General features: G+C 39.1%; 1 protein-coding gene across 3 annotated transcripts in view; it reads left to right on the plus strand.

Annotated features, from left to right (window-relative positions):
* Nucleotides 1-15,448, plus strand: part of CELSR1 (cadherin EGF LAG seven-pass G-type receptor 1) — a 184,874-nt gene extending 169,426 nt beyond the window's left edge. Inside the window, exons 29-35 of one of the 3 annotated variants that reach the window (XM_032220771.1) lie at nt 1,335-1,460; nt 2,861-2,955; nt 4,646-4,749; nt 6,512-6,679; nt 8,945-9,187; nt 10,388-10,655; nt 11,214-15,448. In XM_032220771.1, the coding sequence (XP_032076662.1) occupies nt 1,335-1,460; nt 2,861-2,955; nt 4,646-4,749; nt 6,512-6,679; nt 8,945-9,187; nt 10,388-10,655; nt 11,214-11,238 (1,029 nt within the window). In that variant the 3' untranslated portion in view covers nt 11,239-15,448. The remainder of the gene's footprint in view (nt 1-1,334; nt 1,461-2,860; nt 2,956-4,645; nt 4,750-6,511; nt 6,680-8,944; nt 9,188-10,387; nt 10,656-11,213) is intronic. The other 2 variants (XM_032220773.1, XM_032220772.1) reach the window with 2 other exon arrangements.
* Nucleotides 15,449-18,977: the final 3,529 nt, after the last annotated feature.

Consider the following 18,977-nt stretch of genomic DNA (forward strand, 5'->3'; position numbering starts at 1 on the left):
CGCGATGGCTTAGTGGCTAAGACACTGAGCTTGTTGATCAGACAGGTCAGCAGTTCGGCAGTTTGAATCCCTAGCGCCGCATAATGAAGTGAGCTCCTGTTACTTGTCCCAGCTTCTGCCAACCTAGCAGTTCGAAAGCATGTAAAAATGCAAGTAGGAAAAGTGGGAAGGTAACAGCGCTCCATGCACCTTTGCTGTTTAGTCATGCCGGTCACATGACCATGGAGATGTCTTTGGGCAGCGCTGGGTCTTCGGCTTTGAAATGGAGATGAGCACCACCCCCTAGAGTTGAGAACAACTAGCACATATGTACCATTACCTTTTTACCGCATTCTAACCACTGCGCCACCACGGCTCCGGAGATGACCCCACAATGAAAATGGCAAACCAAAAGGACTTCCATTTTATTTGATTCAGTGGAAAGTAGGAAATTTTATGGAGGCAGCCTCCAGTACATTAGTTGTCTTCTTTGAAATATACAGCTGTTTCAGAATAATGTAGGAACCATTTTGATTCCTGGTTTTGCTCTAATGCTTCTCCAATTTTTAATGAGCAAAAGAAGGCTGTGTTGTTTTCTTAGAAAAAGTACAGAACTGGTTTGCCATTATCTTCTCTTAGGTTTTTTTTTTCCAGCTTTCCCATATAGCTTTCCAGTATATTTTCAGCTTTCCAGTATAGACTGGAAGTCATCAGTTAACTTGCTTTTGTTATACTAACTCCAGAGTTAGAAAACACAGACCATTGAAAGCTGATTGCTTTGAGAAAGATGTTACTGCATCCACATCTTTTTTTAAGTCTTCTTCATGTTTTCTTTTTTTTCTTTTTAAGTTAGTTTTCCCTAGGTTTTTCCTTTAATGCTGGTACATTTCCTATAATAAGATCACACTTTTCATATTGATTTCTTAGTATATGTTATATACGGTATATCACAGAAGTGAGTACATCCCTTCACATTTTGTAAATATTTATGTATATCTTTTCATGTGACAACACTGAAGAAATGACACTTGGCTACAATGTAAAGTAGTGAGCATACAGCTTGTATAACAGTGTAAATGTGCTGTCCCCTCAAAATAGCGCAACACACAGCCATCAATGTCTAAACTGCTGGCAACAAAAGTGAGAACTAAGTGTTATTTCTTCAATATTGTCACATGGAAAGTTATACTGAAATATTTACAAAATGTGAGGGGGTGTACTCACTTCTGTGAGATACCGTACCATCATAATGTCTTTATAAAATGTCTTTACAAAGTCCATCATCTAATCACTTAGTTTATCATGACGAAAGAGTGACATTTTTTTAATTCTTCTCCTCTCTCACCACAATCCAGGGCCTGTTCATCTTTTTCTTCCACTGTATATTCAACAAGGAAGTGAGGAAGCATTTGAAGGATACATTCACTGGAAAGAAGTCATTTCCAGATGACTCCACAACAACTAGAGCCACCCTGTTAACTGTGAGACATCATTTTGCAAAAGCATTTCCCTGCCAATGGATTGGCTTGGAATTCTCTTTTATGTTTGTTTCCTTTTGGCCCCTAAAACTGTCCATCTTTGATAATCGTTCGGTTTGGGACTCAGGTATTTTTTAGTTGAAACTAGCTGATAACCCGGCATTGCCTGGGTATTTATTTATACTAATCCAGTATTAGGCAGGAAAGGCCTTGATTTCGGCGACAATTAAATTAGTTACAAATGTTTCCCCTGTGCTCCCAGAAGTATCAAAGAAAGTGGGAGCCCCCTTGTGGAGTACTGTGAAGCCGTTATCATGGCAATTGCACTGCACTGTGCAGAAGCCATTTTACAGCAGTGCAGTAGAAGCCATTTTAAGGCATAACAGGCTGTATCTTAACAGAACACACACACCGAGGGGTATTGGGGGCGTTTTACCCCCACAGTATTTGTTTCCACAGAGTAAGTCATCTGTGTAGCAAGTTTGGTTGAAATTGCTTGAGGTGTTCCAGAGTTATGCTGGAACACACACACACACACACACACACACACACATATTTATATGGGCCTGTCACAATGTAGATCTCAGATATATTGCACAAAAAGCAGATTTTCGAAGTTACGTTTCTGTGGAAAATAGGATAATTGGTTCCAGCATGGTAGAAATAGACAATTAAAATGTTTAAATAAAAATTGTATATGTTTTTTAATTACAAAAAATAGTCCTTGAATTGTGACCTCAATTGAGCCCAACATTTCTGTTGTTAAGCGAAGCATTTGATAAATTAACTTTGCTTCATTTTACTACCTTTCTTCCCCCTGTTGTTAAGTGAATCACTGCAGTTGTTAAGTTAGTAATACAGTAGCTAAGTGAAGCTGGTTTTCACATTGATTTTGCTTATCAGAAGATCGCAAAAAGAGACACTGTCACTATCATAAATATGACTACGTTGCAAAGTGTCTGAATTGTGATTACATGACCATGAGGATGCTGCAATGGTCATAAGTGTAAAAAATGATCATTTTTTCACTGCCGTTGTAACTTTGAACGGTCACTAAATGAATTGTTGTAAGTTGAGGACTACCTGGACTATAACCAGTAAAACAGAATCAGCCCATATCCAAGGCATATCTGTTATCTCCTGTATTTTGCTATATTTCTTTAAAATGAGCATCTTAGTTTTTGAACTTTCCTTGACTAACTGAATTTTGGTATTAAATACAACCTGCTATTCATTTATAATTTGCCCTAAATCAAATCTCACACTATTCAAAGTCACACTAATTACAACCTACCTGTACACATAACTCTTTTTTAAAATACTATCTATTTAATCTACTTTAATAGCCTTGCTTTCCAGCTAATTTCGTACTTTTTCTTTCTCCCTCTCTCTCGATCTCTCAGCGGTCTCTGAATTGCAATGATACGTATATCGAAGAACCAAATATGTATCGAACCACTATTGGGGAATCCACCGTCTCCTTAGAAAGCAGCATCAGGTCAGCCAACAGTCACAATAACTGTTCCGACTCAGGCTTCCCAAGAGCCTGAAGCAAACTCCTGGTCCCGACAAAAAACCCTTTTAGTAATTTACTGTGAATTGTGCTCATACACATCCTGAAAGTCTTTCAAGGGAGGATTAACAGTCACAGACCTTATCTGGCTTGGAGAGCTGCCAGGCCGATATCTGCAAAACTTGGCAAGGAATCTCAGAGAGTCACGAACCAATTAAGTGAATTAATTGTCTCCTGCAAACTCCACTTCCCTTTCGCTCCTCTTTTATTTCTCTGGGAGGGGCCATTCATCATCCACTTGGGGCCTTACTCCCAAGTCGACCCCTATTCTTTAGCTGTTCCTTTCGTCTGGCAACTCTGCGCATGCGCACACTGGAAACAGGCTCCAGCTGTTCGTCTGCTTCACTGATGTCTGACTCTGAAGGCAGCTGATCACTGGCATACAGCCCTGGCCCCCTCTCTGCCTCCAACACAGAGCCCTTATCAGAGCCTTCCCCAGACTCCAGGACTGGCCCATGATCCTCCGCAACCTCCTCACTGTCCGAATCTGCTGCCAGCTCTCCTTGAAGGCCAGGAGAGTTTTCTAGATTTTCTTTTCTATTTTTTAATGAATAAAATGATTCCTTGGATTCCTTGTTCATTACAAGAACAGTAATGAACAATGATTCTCTTATTCCATTTTCTACATTACTACCATTTGATGCCACGGGAGAAATGACAACATACCCTATAATTCCTAATTTTGTTTAATTTTTTTTTATTGTACGTTTTTCGTCATTTTATATCACAATTTCAACTTTGCAGCAGTGATATACTGGTTGTATCAGCACTTTTTAAAATATACATGAAGTTATATATCCTAATTGCATCAATTTTTCTCTTTTTCATACAATATTCAACATAGAAAAAGAAAGAAAGAAATATTGGCACTTGATATTATACAACATTCTTATATCTATTGTTTCCATAGTTCTAACATAGTTCTCTATACATTTATCATTTTATATATTTTAATTTACACTTTTGTACATTCTGGTAGTGATATTGCTTACAATATATAAGGTTAATGATGGAAATTAAAGACAAAGGAGAAATAGAGTATTATTTAATATGGGACCTGTGATACAAATGAGATTGAGATGAGATTGAGATGCTTTATTTGTATGCCGCCCTTTTCCCTGGGGGGACTCAGGGCGGCTCACAACTCAAGGGGAGGGAGGACAAATGAGTCACAGACATAAAAACGATACATCATTAAAAACACAACAGTCATACAATTCGAGTGGGGTTGAAATCTTTAGCCCCAGGCCTGTTGGGACAGCCAGGACTTAAGGGCTACGCGGAAGGTCTGGAGGGTGGTGAGGGTACGAATCTCCACGGGGAGTTCGTTCCAGGGGGTCGGAGCAGCCACCGAGAAGGCTCTCCTCCGGGTAGTTGCCAGCCGACATTGGCCGGCTGATGGAATTCGGAGGAGGCCTAATCTATGGGATCGTATCGGCCTAGTGGAGGTAATTGGTTAGATAATAGATGCAAAGATTAGAAAACAAATGATGAAAGATGATTAACAAACCAGAAATAAATAAATACAGGTATAAAGTTATATAGAAGATACTTATTGTTTAATTTTTTAAAGCATTGATTGGGAAATATTTATTTATATTCTTATCTGATTTAGTAGAGATGAAACTGCCCAGAAACACAGCATATCAAGCCCAGTAAGAGCTGGTAATACAGAAGGAGATTCTTCCATCTTCCAAAGGAAGCCATCAAAATCCAATGGTAAGAGAAATACAAAATCCAAGGATTTAAGTAATAACTTTTTTTTTGCTATTTCTCAGTTAGGGCTATATTTCTTAGTTTAGTTTTATTAACCTGATGCAAAACAAACCAAAAAGAACAGGATGATGGTTTCGTTATCAATTACCATGGACCCATGGAATAGAAATAGCTTATATTTGTTTTGGCTATCTTAGCAAATCCGAGATTCTGACAGTAGGAAAGTTAAGGCCATACCGATCAGGAAAGCAGAAGCAGACCATTGCTTTCAAAGGAGAAAAAAAAATAGTTAAAATGCTCAGTGAAAATCTTAGAGTTTGGGACATGTGTTTTACGTCAGTGATCCTGATTTGGCAGGCATTGAACCTTTAGCTGTTATTTCCAAGCACAGTTTGGAAGCAGGGGTGGGCTTCAAAAATTTTAGCAAGGGTTTCTCTGCCCGGTTGCTGAGGGGGTGTGGCCATGGTGGGTATGACCTAGTCTGCCTCATGCACCACGGTGGGGGGTGTGTGTGGAGTTTTTGCCCTCCTCGGGCTCCAGAGGCTTTTCTCGAGCCTCCAAGAGGGCAAAAATGGTCTCCCTAGACTCCAGAGGCCCATTTTTGGCCTTCCCAAACTTCCAGTAGGCCCATTTTTCGCCCCCTCCGAGCCTCCGCGCGCGCCCTGCACTTACCTACATCCAAAACAGGCCGCATGAGAATTCCTGGGAGGGGAGGAGCCAGCCATTAGTGGGATTTGGCGGTTCTCCGAACTGCACAGAATCTTAGCTAGAGGTTCTCCCGACCCCTGCAGACCTCCAGCATCTTTCCAACCAAAGTACTGTATATTACACTAATTTACATCTTCTGTCATCATGATTAGGGTCCATTAAAAGAGGAGAAAAAATGCAAAGCATTTGGATTAAGGTTATAGACATCTGGGTTTTTATTTGGTATAGTTGTTAAGAGGATGGAGTAGACTAGTCCCAGACTAGGACAAGTATCCCCTCAGCAGTGGAAGCTCACAATAAGTGGGTCTCCTGTGTCTTCATGACAATATGGTGGCTGAAGACTGAAGGTGTCAGCTGGCCACATCCACCCTGCCACAAATGCTTATTTCTGCCACTCTCAAACAAAAGTGATGGCTAATGGAATCCAAGAATTACCTTTTTTTCTTGGAAAAAACAGGCAATTGTGCATAAAGAGAAACTACAGGTAGTCCTCAACTTATGACCACAATTGAGCCCAAAATGTATGTTGTTAAAAGAGAAATGTGTTGAGTAAATTTGTTCCATTTTATGACTTTCCTTGCCACATTTGTTAAGTGGAACACGGCAGTTGTTAAATTAGTAGCACGGGTGTGAAGTGAATCTGGGTTCTCCATTGATTTTGCTTGTCAGGGGGTCGTAAAATGATTCCTGAACACTGCAACCGTCATAAATAGGAGTCAGTTGTCAAGCATCTGGATGTAAATCCTATGACCATGGGGATGCTGCAACGATAATTGGAAAAATGGTCATAAGCCACTATTTTCAGTGCCATTGTAACTTTGAACAGTCACTAAATGAAGTGTTTTAAGTCGTGGTCTACCTCTAGTTACAGAGGTTAGATTTTACTCACACTGCTGCTTCCTAGTATCATATCTTATCTCCTGGGAATCTCACCTGGCTGTATTGCTGCATATAGTAAAAAGCTCATCCCAGGGTAGTTGCAGAAAATCTATGGCAAAATTTCAGTTTTATTCGTCTCCGCTCGTTTCACTGGCTGACTGGTTATTTTTATCCACAGAGCGTGATTCTGATTCTGACAGTGAACTGTCCCTTGATGAACACAGCAGTTCGTATGCTTCCTCTCACTCGTCAGATAGTGAGGAAGATGTGATAGGCGTGGAGAAGAAATGGAACACTGGCACTGTGAAAAACAATGAACGGATTCCAGTCCACAGCACTCCTAAAGGTAAAGAGTATGAGCCAGAGGTGTCAAACTCAAGGCCACCAGACCACATCCAGCCCGCAGAGTGCTTCGATCTGGCCCTGGAAAAAGCGAAAGACCGGTCCGCAGTGCCTCCGCTAGCAAAAATGAAGCTCGGGAGGGCTACACGTGGCCCTCCCTGGCTCTGTTTTTGGCCACAACGGTCTCCTGTGACCTTCTGCCAGAGAAAACAGAGCTTGGGGAAGCTGCCCACGGCCTCCCCAAGCTCCATTTTTGCTGATATAGGGATGCAGGAGGCTGTCACGGCTGAAAACAGAGCCTGAGTGGGCTGAAAACAGAGCCTTGGCGAGTGACGGTGAGCTAGCCACAGCCATCCTGGCCATGCCTCCCCCCCAAACACAACCCTGATGCGGCCCTCAATAAAATCGAGTTTGACACCCCTGGTATAAGCACTTGAGCTTCCCCCTTGGAAAAAAAGGAGCCTCGAGGCCAAGAAAGTCAGTCAGTGTGTGATTTTTTTTTTGAGGACAATATGTCCCAAAGGTGCTTTTTTTCAAGAGGCAGCTGGACTTCCTTGTTTTTTCTTTGGAGACATTTCGCTTCTCATCCAAGAAGCTTCTTCGACTCTGACTGGGTGGAAGGGAATGGAAGGATTTATATTCCTTTTCCCACCATCCAATCAGAGCTGAAGAAGCTTCTTGGATGAGAAGAGAGCCGTCTTCAAAGGAAAAACAAGGAAGTCCAGTTGCCTCTTGAAAAAAAAGCACCTTTGGGACAACTATGACCTGAATGATTGAGAATCTCCATAGACATTCAGGTTGCTTACCTGAAAACCCCATCTATACAATTCAGATATTCCTAACCTCAGGCTCCTTGTAAAGACAGTGCCGTATTTAAAATACCCCCAAAAAATTGATCCTATAGAAATTCCATTAGTGATTTTAGAGGGCAATATAAGTATTATTCCAGCCAACTCTAGACTAAACCCATGGAGAAAAGGAGTTGTTGAGGTCGTTAGAGGTCTCTTTACTGTTGTATGCTGACATCTGCCTCAAGCTGTCAGCTCCACATTTAACTGCATTTCCTCATCATTCTAATCTTGTTTTATTTACAAATTTGACTTTCAGTTTCAAGTGATTATTGCAGTATTTTCTTCAGTTGTGGCAAATTCTGTCCTGTAATACGAGACATGCTCAGCAGTTTGATTGGCATGCTTACCTAATTAACTAAGCAATTAATTTTATGTGTGCAATGTGTTTGGTGGACTAATCATTGACCATCATAAAGACTCTACCTATCTGTGAAGAGTGAGCAATAGAAAGGTCTTTCCTTCCTGATGGATTCTCTCTTTTCTTTCTTTCTTTTTATTCATAAACATTTTGAATACAGTGTATTGTCAGGGTATATCAGTTACAAAAGAAAAACAAGAACAGAACAAAATGAAATATTAATACATATGCTAGTAACAATAGTAAAAAATATAACAGATTAGTTTTGGTTCAATTTCTTCTTTATATTAGCTTATTCATAATTCTGTTAATTATATTGGCATATTTATAATTATAAACCATCTTATATTTAATTCATATATAGCAATAATCTTTCTTCATCTAATTTTACCTCTTATTTCTAACCACTCATAAAATCTACTCCATGACAAATAATATTCTATGTCTTCTTTGTCTTTTATTTTTAAAGTCAATCTATCTATTTCTGCAGTCTTAATATTTTCCGAACTACATCCTCATCTGATGGAGTGTTCTCATTTGTCCAACATTGTGCAAATACAATCCTTGCTGCTGTCAGTACATGCAAAACTAAATATATCATAATCCTTTATCATAATCCTCTGGCATTATACCCAACAAAAATATTTCTGGTTTCAGATCTATGTGTTGCTTAATCATCTTTTCCAACCAAGTATGTATTTTCTTCCAATATTTTCTTGCTTTCATACAAATCCACCACATTTGATAATGAATACCTGGGGTCTGATTACATTTCCAACATTTGGCAGACATATTACTAAACATTTTTGCCAATCTTGCCAGTGGCAAATGCCACCGATAAATATTTTCCTTATATGCATTAGCATTGTCAGTGTATAGTTCCTATCCCATGTTTTTTGCAATTTATCTAATTCCATCGTGTAACCAAAAAATTTTGCCCAGGGATTTTTTCACTTTAAGTTGAAGATAATTGTAGAAATCTGAAGAGTTCCTCGTTGAAATTTTAGTTCAAAAGTCTGCATGTGTTTGTATTGTGTTTTAAATATTTTGCATCCTGCAGTTGATACAGTACCCAATCATGTAAGACCTTACTGGCCATCTGAGGGCGTCGATGCAAGTGATGAGGAGGAGCCGAATGCAAAACAAAAACTGAAGGTGGAAACCAAAGTTAATGTAGAACTGCATCAGGAAAATCAAGTGAACCACAGCAGTGAAATACCTCAGGAAAAAGAGGACGAGGGGCAGCAGAAGGAGAATAAACCAGTCCCTCATCAAAACCATCAGCCACCAGAACAGAGGAAAGGTATTAGAGAAGGTTGTCATTATGAAATCCACTACTGCACAATGGGGTGAACGCTATTTAATTATATGGCTTTAATAGGCGAGAAGATACATTCATGGAGTATAGTATCAATCTTTATTAATGATGTGATGCCTTCAGGTTCAGATCTATCATGTATATTGATTGCTGGGGGAACAAACCTAAAAGGAATTTGCTTCACTTGTGAGCTGTCTAGAGAGCTCTGGGTGGCCACCGCGAGAAACAAGTTGTTGAAACATGAACTTTCAGCCTCACCTGATATAGTTCTTGTTATACTCTTAATGCAAGATGCAGTGCAAAGAAAAATAAGAACTAAATTGTTCAATGCTATAGCTTAAAGAGGGACGTGGTGGCTCAGTGGATAAGATGCTGAGCTTGTCGATCTAAAGGTTGGAGGTTCGAATCCCTAGTGCCACGTAACAGGGTGAGCTCCCGTTATTAGCCCCAGCTTCTGCTAACCTAGCAGTTCGAAAGCATGTAAAAATGCAAGTCGAAAAGTAGAAACCACCTTTGGTGGGAAGATAACAGCGTTCCGTGCGCCTTTGGCGTTTAGTCATGCCATCCACATAACCATGGAGACGTCTTCAGACAACGCTGGCTCTTCGCCTTTGAAAAGGAGATGAGCACCGCCCCCTAGAGTCGGGAACGACTAGCACATATGTGCGAGGGGAACTTTTACCTTTATAGCTTAAAGCCATTTCACATACTGGCAAGTATACTTCTAAGATGCTGTTCTTGTAATCTGAAATTACACATATGCTGACTGGCTGTTGAAAACTGTTAATTGGTTTGTGACAAGAAAGGACATTTTGGCCAGCCTGTATTTCTTTTAGCTTCATGTATGAAATGGCAGGAATTCCAATACCTTTACAGGAAGTCTTTATAAACATAGGGGACTTCCTTCATTGTTTTAATCCTACTTCCTTATTAAAATAGTCCTCACCATAAACTACAATTAATAGGTAATATTTTCCTATTGACCCTACATTTGCTTGGTGGGGCAGGTCATATCCTGATGAGCATCAGGTATGTTAAGTGAAAAGTATTATAGAAGTTGAAGCAGAAACTTTCTTCAGTTCAAGCATAAATATGCATAAAGCCTTTTTACTAAATGCATCTTTTGGGATTTTTTTGTCTTATTATATTAATATGATGGTCTTATCCTCTTCTTCCCTGTGTTAGGCATATTGAAAAATAAAATCACCTACCCTCCTCCATTGGTGGACAAAAACATGAAGAATCGGCTACGAGAAAAATTGTCAGACTATCATCAAACTGCCATCTCCCCTAAAACAACTTCTGTTGGGACTAACAATGGTGTTCGCTCCACTTCAGACTCTGGAGTAACCATCAAAAACCCAAGAAGAGAAAACCCTCCAGAACAGATGAATGGCTTAGCCATGAATGTTCACCTGGGGACAATAACGGCTGAGAATAACTCGGATTCTGAGTGAGTGCCACATCTGCATGTTTACCGTGATACTTTCTCTTGAGTTTCTGGTGCTTATTTCTTTCCAAAGACTTACCTTTTAATTCTTTTCAGTGGCTTGTTTTGGACATTCATTCAGGAATCAGCATCAGAACCATCTGTTCTCCCCTCACTTCTCCCCCTCCCCTATTTCTCTTTCATGTCCTTTAACACTTTTCAGATTACTAGCTTGAAACACTTTTTGTGACCTCTGAGTCACAAAAATTGTAAGGTTTAGTATAATCTCTGTGATCTAATCAGATCTAAACTCGCTTTGTGTTCTCAAACGTAACTTCTGTCTTTCTCTCCCAAAATGTTTTCCTTGTCAGTTACCTTCATCCAAGACCCTGCACCCCCTCCCCAATATTATTCTCAAGAATTTTCTGTCACTTTGGCCTTTTGCGATGTCCACTTAGCTGCTGAAGCATGGCTTTTCTTCTGCATATTAACATAAGTATAATAATCTAGTAGTTTCACTTGCGATTGTCAGCTTGGCACTATTTAACCCTAAGTTGCATGGTTACTTCTTCTCGTGAACAGAGGCAGTAATGAAACTTCAATTTGAACCATCAGGAAATAGTGAAGAAGACTCTGGTGCCTTGGATAAATTACTCTACTGTAACATTGTGGTCGTCCCCTGTGGTTGGAGTCTGCATTCATTTGCCATTTGCCATGGAGTGAGGATGCCAAGACTGTCACCTTGGGAATCTGCACCTACTTGTGACAATCCCACAATTTCCTGTGAGTTGCTCATTGAAGTTACAGATAGCGAGCCCTTCCGAGTACTTGCCCGACTGCATCATTTGTGCCATATAGAGACCAGTAAATGGAATTCATTATTGGGGGAAGAAATGACTTTGAAATATGGACTGAGCCATAGCAATGCTACAAGGAGTATAGAGCAGGAGAAATCCATCTTGAACAAGAGACTCACCTTTGAGGAATAAATCGTCAATAATACACAAGATCTGATTTTATGCTGGGGTTTTACTCAATTTCAGCAAGATTGCAGAACTCCGGAGGACAATGTATCCCATCAAGTTCTTCTCAAATTTCTATCCCAAGGGACGCCTTGCCTTAAAATACATTGTTTTATATAAATATATATATAAATACATCTATATATATAGCTGTAGATAATTTTATACATTTTATATGGCAGTTCTTTTGTATATTTCATATATTTGCTGTTGTGTTCTTTTTTTCAAATTTGATAGCAGGAGAGCAAAGAACTTTGATATTTTTTATATTAAAAAAGAATTGCATGAGTTTACTTGTATTTGGCATTTCAGCGGAGAGGGAAAGGGAGAAGAATCTAAAGCTTGATTTGTGAGTCTTTTTAAAAAAGACTGACATGTTACCATCTAAATTCATTCATTTATGATATGAATCTGAAATGTTTTTAAAGGCTGCAATGTGTACTTTTATGGCCTCAGGACAATATTTTTGCGTAAGCCTGGAGTCTCACTGGATTTCTTCATTGCATTGAGTTACAATAGGTGGCTTGTTCATTTGTGCCTTAACATGTCATGTAAATCCAATTGTGGATTGTAAGTCACTGCTTCTAGCTTGGCAGAGTTTAGGAATCCATCTCATAAATGAAGCCCCGGTAGGTTTCTAAGGAAGTTTGGTTCTCTTTGCATCCTTCAGCATATTTAGATTCTTCCTCTCCCTTGGGTGGAGTCCATAGCCAATCATCAGCATTGTTTTGAAATTACTACAAATTTTTAATAGTGTCATCTAATTCTGTTGAAATTTATCTAACTTTTGAAGCTTGCCTCCTGTTCATTTTGCTCTTTTAAAAAACAAAATTACACTCTGTTCCCATAATTGACTCTTTAGAAAAAATTTAAGAATATTTTAATTACTCCATCTTTTAGAAAAGGTCGAAAGAGTTTTTGAAATAAATGAAACCTCTTGTCAAGGGAACTAAATATCTTCACAGCGTTGTGTTCGAAACAGTTGGGAGAAAGGAGCAGCTCTGTCGGTTTTTCATTTCTGTGAAAAGGTCTATTTTGGAATGTTTCAGGCATGATTAGACCTGCAATTAATTTTTCTCAATCAACAGGGAAAATACACGGGATTTTCATTAACTCAAACCACTTTGGAATTAATCAAACTACTATATATAAGGAGAAAAAAGATCATATAAAATAGGAAATCTGTAGACCACAAATCCCAAAACACATCTGAATTGATGTGAACCCTCCCCCACGGATAAAAATGATAATTTCACTGGTTTTTAGCATTGGACAAAAAAAAGCATATCACCTTTGTCATTTATTTCTAACCTGCATCGCACTGGAATTCTCAAACTTTTGGTACTACAACTGCCTCTTGAGCGTGCATGGATAAAGCAAGAAGCTTTGAGAACATTCTCAAGGACGATTTGCTTGTTTCTCCATCTTTAATTGTAAAATCCCTTCCCTGAATTCCTGACTTACAGTTTCAGAACTGCTCTAGTTCAAATAATGTTGCCTTAGTTGTGTTTTTCCTAGTGGCCTCAGTCAGCTGTGATTTTTTTAGCCAAAGTGCCTTTTCCCTCAGTTCTGGAATATCAGGATAAGAGTAGCCAACTCTTTGTATGATAATGATTGATAATTTACATGAAAGGTTTAAAATATTACTAGAAGAACCTATATGAGAGCTCAGCGTTTAATTCTGAACTCATTCTCATTTATGATTTTGCCTCTCCCAATTAAAAAGCATCAGGAGCGGGAAATGTTTGGATGCTTAGGAAGATCCAATAATCCTTTTTTTTTTCTTTTCAAGAAATCTGTCATCTAAATTTAGATTTATAAATTCAGAATTTGATCTGAGGAAGGTTACTGTCCTTCAATGAAATGGACCTCTGCAAGAAAAAAAATGAAGCCAAAACGTATTTTAAGACATCTCTGAATTTTGTTTGCATTATTAATTTTTTGATATTTTTTGAATTTATTAATCAGAAGAATGAGGTAGGTGGGTAGGAGGCACAATTTTACACATTCAAATTGAATTAAAGTTTCATAATTTAGCATCTCTTATTGGCTTGTTGGATTTCCTGTCCTACCAGAGGGCAGTGCTGGGAGAAATTCCCCCTTAATTGTGTTTAATATGAAAGCTTCCTGTTTTATCTGTGGTGTAGTTTATACTTAGCATTACTTCTAACTGCAGAAACCCCTTCTTTTCAATTGTGACATTGTAGAAGGAATGCCGTGTTACTTATGGTAGGAGCAACGTTAGAAGTCGGATAGCACCTCTTCTGAATAACAAAAGTGTGTTCCTGTTCATAAAATGTATTAGTTGATGCTACGAGACTACTTCACTTTTGAGTGAATGTGTAAGAAAATAAGCAGGTGCACACCAGGCATGATTTAATTAATGAACTTGTACAAAGTCTAAAATGTTTCTTATGCAGACTTGAATCACCAGATTGTTTATTTTGCTAAGAAAACAGCCCAGCTTGTATTGATTCAAATCAAGATTGAACTTTTGAATTTCTGTAAATCCTGAGAAACCATGCATATTCCTTGGTGGATGGTCTGAAAGTTAAAATACTTCACTTTGCAGCTCAACATCTCTTATATTACCAAGCAGCGTAATTTATAGACTTTGACAATGCATGCATAGGTACCCACATGCACAATCATTATCCAAAATAACCCAAGTGCACAGAATTGCCTTGTGAGAAAGCATGTTTTTTGAACTGTAGAGCAGTGGTTCTCAACACTTCCCACTCAGCGGACCAGTGGTAGTGAGGGGAAAGGAGAGAGCGTGTGTTGCGCATGTGCGCCACTTACACAAATGCGACTTCGTGTCCTTGCTTGCTCTTCTGTGGCTTCTGGGCCACGGACTGGGGGTTGGAGACCTCCACTGTAGTGAAGTACTTCTAAACCTTGGTAGCTTGAGGATGTGTGGACTTCAACTCCCAGAATTCCTGAGCCAACATGGGAATTAAAATCCGCACGTCTTCAAGTTGCCAAAGTTGAGAAATGCTGATATTGAGAATAATGTCAGTTAATGGAGAGAAGAACAGATGTTCTTGTTTTGAACATCAGCTGTGTTTCGTATTTATATTTCTCAGAACTCTTGCTGCTTTCCCCCCACTTTCATATAGAAAAGCAGATGTCAACTGACAAACACAGTCCAACTAAGTTAGAGACATTTACCCCCATTTTTTTTTCAGTGGGAGACTGAAGAATCTACCTAAACTATTGACCCTCTGAATTGTAAAAGTGTTTAATGTGGATTGGAGGTTCGGCTATTCTGCTTTTAAAGATTGTGTGTACAAATTTTACTTTTTTTCAAACCTAGACAAAAGTCCCATATAAAATGAATGTTTGCTAAATTATTATTTTTTAAATCAACCTTGATTCCACGAGGCCTTTTTAGAAGAGGGGAAGAGTCATGCTCTTTAAATATATATATATATGTATGTTGCTTTCATGCTGCATAAAACTTTGATGTAAAAAAATTGAATGTGTAACTATTTGCCTATCATTCGTCAATATGTGCTAAATGATGTGACATCTGTGTCTGTGTGTATATTTTGCCCAATGAGATGTAGTGAGTTATTTTTGATCAGAAGACCAGCTGCGTGTGCTAGCCACAGAGGAAATAAGGACCTATTTTTTATGATTTTAGACACCGGAGAATTTTAAAAATGTATATTTATTAAAGTTCAAAACACTGGAATTTGTGTTGAGAAAATGTAATGGCAAATTAAAGGTTTGAATTTGTTTGTATTTTTATGATAACCATTTATTTCCATAAAATGATGCCTTGTGAATTTATGATTTACAGACTCTGGTTTTATGTAAAAGCAAAACTTTCTACAGAATGCTATGAAAACCAAGAACAATTTGACCCTAAAACAAGCATCCTAGGAATAAAGACCATTCTAGGAAAAAAAATCATTTTAGTGGATCGAAAGATGTGATTCTGAATCAGCCTCTTTCAGCTGCTGGCACTGCTGCCTTCATCAAAGTTCAACAGCAAGTACAAACGGGGGGAAAAAACATTTTCTCCCATGGCAGACATTGGTTTCTGAGTCAAATATTTTTTTCTTTAATTAGCTGTAAGTCATACTTGGGATTCTCTAGGAAATAATCAGCACATTCACATTTATACAGTATTATTTTCCTCTCCGTTACATTCCATGTGCATCTTCCCAATTTAAATTTCAACAATATTAATAATGCATCTGCAGCTGAATAGCAATAGCAATAGCAGTTAGACTTATATACCACTTCATAGGGCTTTCAGCCCTCTCTAAGCGGTTTACAGAGTCAGCATATCGCCCCCACAGTCTGGGTCCTCATTTCACCCACCTCGGAAGGATGGAAGGCTGAGTCAACCTTGGGCCGGTGAGATTAGAACCGCTGAACTGCAGATAAACAATCAGCTGAAGTGGCCTGCAGTACTGCACCCTAACCACTGCGCCACCTCGGCTGAAGACTTAGATTCACAATTTATCATCAATAAAGGCTCTGTGGGCAGTGAATACAAGGAGTCCTCGACTTACGACCACAATTGAGCCCCAAATTTCTGTTGTTAAGTGAAATGCTGGTTCATACTTATGACGGTTGTACTGTCCCAGGGTCATGTGACCATCTTTTGCAACCTCCTGACCAGCAAAGTCAATGGGGAAGCCAGTTTCACTTAACAACCATGTTACTAATTTAACAACTGCACCGATTCACTTAGCAAAAGTGGCAGGAAAAGTTGTAAATGGGGCAAATCTCACTTAACAAATTTCTCAATTAACAACACAAGTTCTGGGTTCAATTGTGGTCATAGGTTGAGGACTGCCTTTATATTAGAAGCTCTGCCACTCCTGAAGGCATTGAGGAATCTGGTAAGGAAGTACTGTATCTCTGAAACAACCCAACAGATCATGGCTTGTCTAGTCTATCGTATTTATGATACTATTTTATGAGTCTCATTCACTGGAACATATTTATTAAGAGGTGACTTACTAGCTCAGCCTGCATATAGTAGAAAAGGAGCCTGGAAGTGTAAGATCTATCATCAAGATGATTTACAAAGGAAATCAGATTATAGCAGCGGTATCCTGGGAGACTGACAAAAAGGTAATTACTGTAGTGTTAAAAGATGAAATCTGAATTATTTATCACAATTATTTATCACTCCGCCCGGAGTCCTCCGGGAGTGGGCGGCTTACAAGACTAATAAACTACAAATTCAGTGGGGCAAAATAGTATTTAGTCAGCCACCAATTGTGCAAGTTCTCCCACTTAAAAAGATGAGAGAGGCCTTTAATTGACATCATAGGTAGACCTCAACTATGAGAGACAAAATGAGAAAACAAATCCAGACAATCACATTGTCTGATTTGGAAAGAATTGTTTTGCAAATTATGGTGGAAAATAAGTATTTGGTCAATATCAAAAGTTCATCTCAATACTTCGTTATATATCCTTTGTTGGCAATGACAGAGGTCAAATGTTTTCTGTAAGTCTTCACAAGGTTGGCACACACTGTTGCTGGTATGTTGGCCCGTTCCTCCATGCAGATCTCCTCTAGAGCAGTGATGTTTTGGGGCTGTCGTTGGGCAACACGGACTTTCAACTCCCTCCAAAGGTTTTCTCTGGGGTTGAGATCTGGAGACTGGCTAGGCCACTCCAGGACCTTAAAATGCTTCTTATGAAGCTACTCCTTCGTTGCCCAGGCGGTATGTTTGGGATCATTGTCATGCTGAAAGACCCAGCCAAGTTTCATCTTCAATGCCCTTGCTGATGGAAGGAGGTTTGCACTCAAAATCTCACGATACATGGCCCCATTCATTCTTTCCTGTACACGGATCAGTCGTCCTGGTCCCTTTGCAGAGAAACAGCCCCAAAGCATGATGTTGCCACCCCCGTGCTTCACAGTAGGTATGGTGTTCTTTGGATACAACTCAGCATTTTCTCTTCTCCAAATGATTTTTACTCACCGTTCTTGTGATCATTTTGACTCCACGGGGTGAGATCTTGCGTCTTCCATTTTCTAATTATTGCTCCCACAGTTGATTTCTTCACACCAAGCTGCTTGCCTATTGCAGATTCAGTCTTCCCAGCCTGGTGCAGATCTACAATTTTGTTTCTGGTGTCCTTCGACAGCTCTTTGGTCTTCACCATAGTGGAGTTTGGAGTGTGACTGTTTGAGGTTGTGGACAGGTGTCTTTTATACTGCTAACAAGTTCAAACAGGTGCCATTAATACAGGTAATGAGTGGAGGACAGAGGAGCCTCTTAAAGAAGAAGTTACAGATCTGTGAGAGCCAGAAATCTTGCTTGTTTGTAGGTGACCAAATACTTATTTTCCACCATAATTTGCAAAAAAATTCTTTCCAAATCAGACAATGTGATTGTCTGGATTTGTTTTCTCATTTTGTCTCTCATAGTTGAGGTCTACCTATGATGTCAATTACAGGCCTCTCTCATCTTTTTAAGTGGGAGAACTTGCTCAATTGGTGGCTGACTAAATACTTTTTTGGCCCACTGTACAAACATTACTGAACCAGCAATGCAACTCTCATAATTCAGTTAAGTCTTGATGAGATCATTTTACATAAAATAATAATAGTCAAACTGTATTTTCCATGAATGATGATTCATGAAACATTATGAAGGGGTTTTGCTCTGGACTATCTTGAATTCCATATATATTTATATAATTTTTGCAACAAAAAGTATACTTCTAAGTATATCTTGTAGAAAACACAAGGCAGGGTGTGTCATTCTATAAAGGGATTTGCTGAGAAGGGGAAAGTGGGGATTAGAATCATATAACTATCTTTGAATTGTTTTGTTCTGCAACTGCTCTTAATTACTGTCACTAAAGCTAGTATTATCCTTAGTTCCAATATGCTTCTTGATAACAAAAAGGTAATATCTGACTTTGCCTAAATGTTTGCAATCTTATGTTAAACAAAATGAAAGCAGGTCTTGTTATCCTATTTTCAGGATCAAGATCATGGCACGGGGCTGATTCTTGGCACATGTAATATACACCCACCCCTACACAATGCCTACTGAGGGGATACCCCCATTTCCACATTGGAGGTAGTCTACACTGCATGACAGAGCGGATAACCTTGATCTCTACACTTAATGGCCTCCCAATGGAATGACCTTCCAGAGGACCTCACCTTGGCTTAAGGAACTACGTGGAAATCAACACACCTGTTGGGGCTTGGTAGGTGCAGTGGAGTGTGTATTTCAGCTTGTTCATTCAGTGTTCCATAACCATTAGGTTTGTTGTAGTTCTCTTCTGAAATTTATGCTGGACAAGCTACTTACTGTAGGCTTACTTCATTGTA

This window comes from Thamnophis elegans, chromosome 7, assembly GCF_009769535.1.
Source record: "Thamnophis elegans isolate rThaEle1 chromosome 7, rThaEle1.pri, whole genome shotgun sequence".
In the NCBI taxonomy this organism is placed as follows: domain Eukaryota; kingdom Metazoa; phylum Chordata; class Lepidosauria; order Squamata; family Colubridae; genus Thamnophis; species Thamnophis elegans.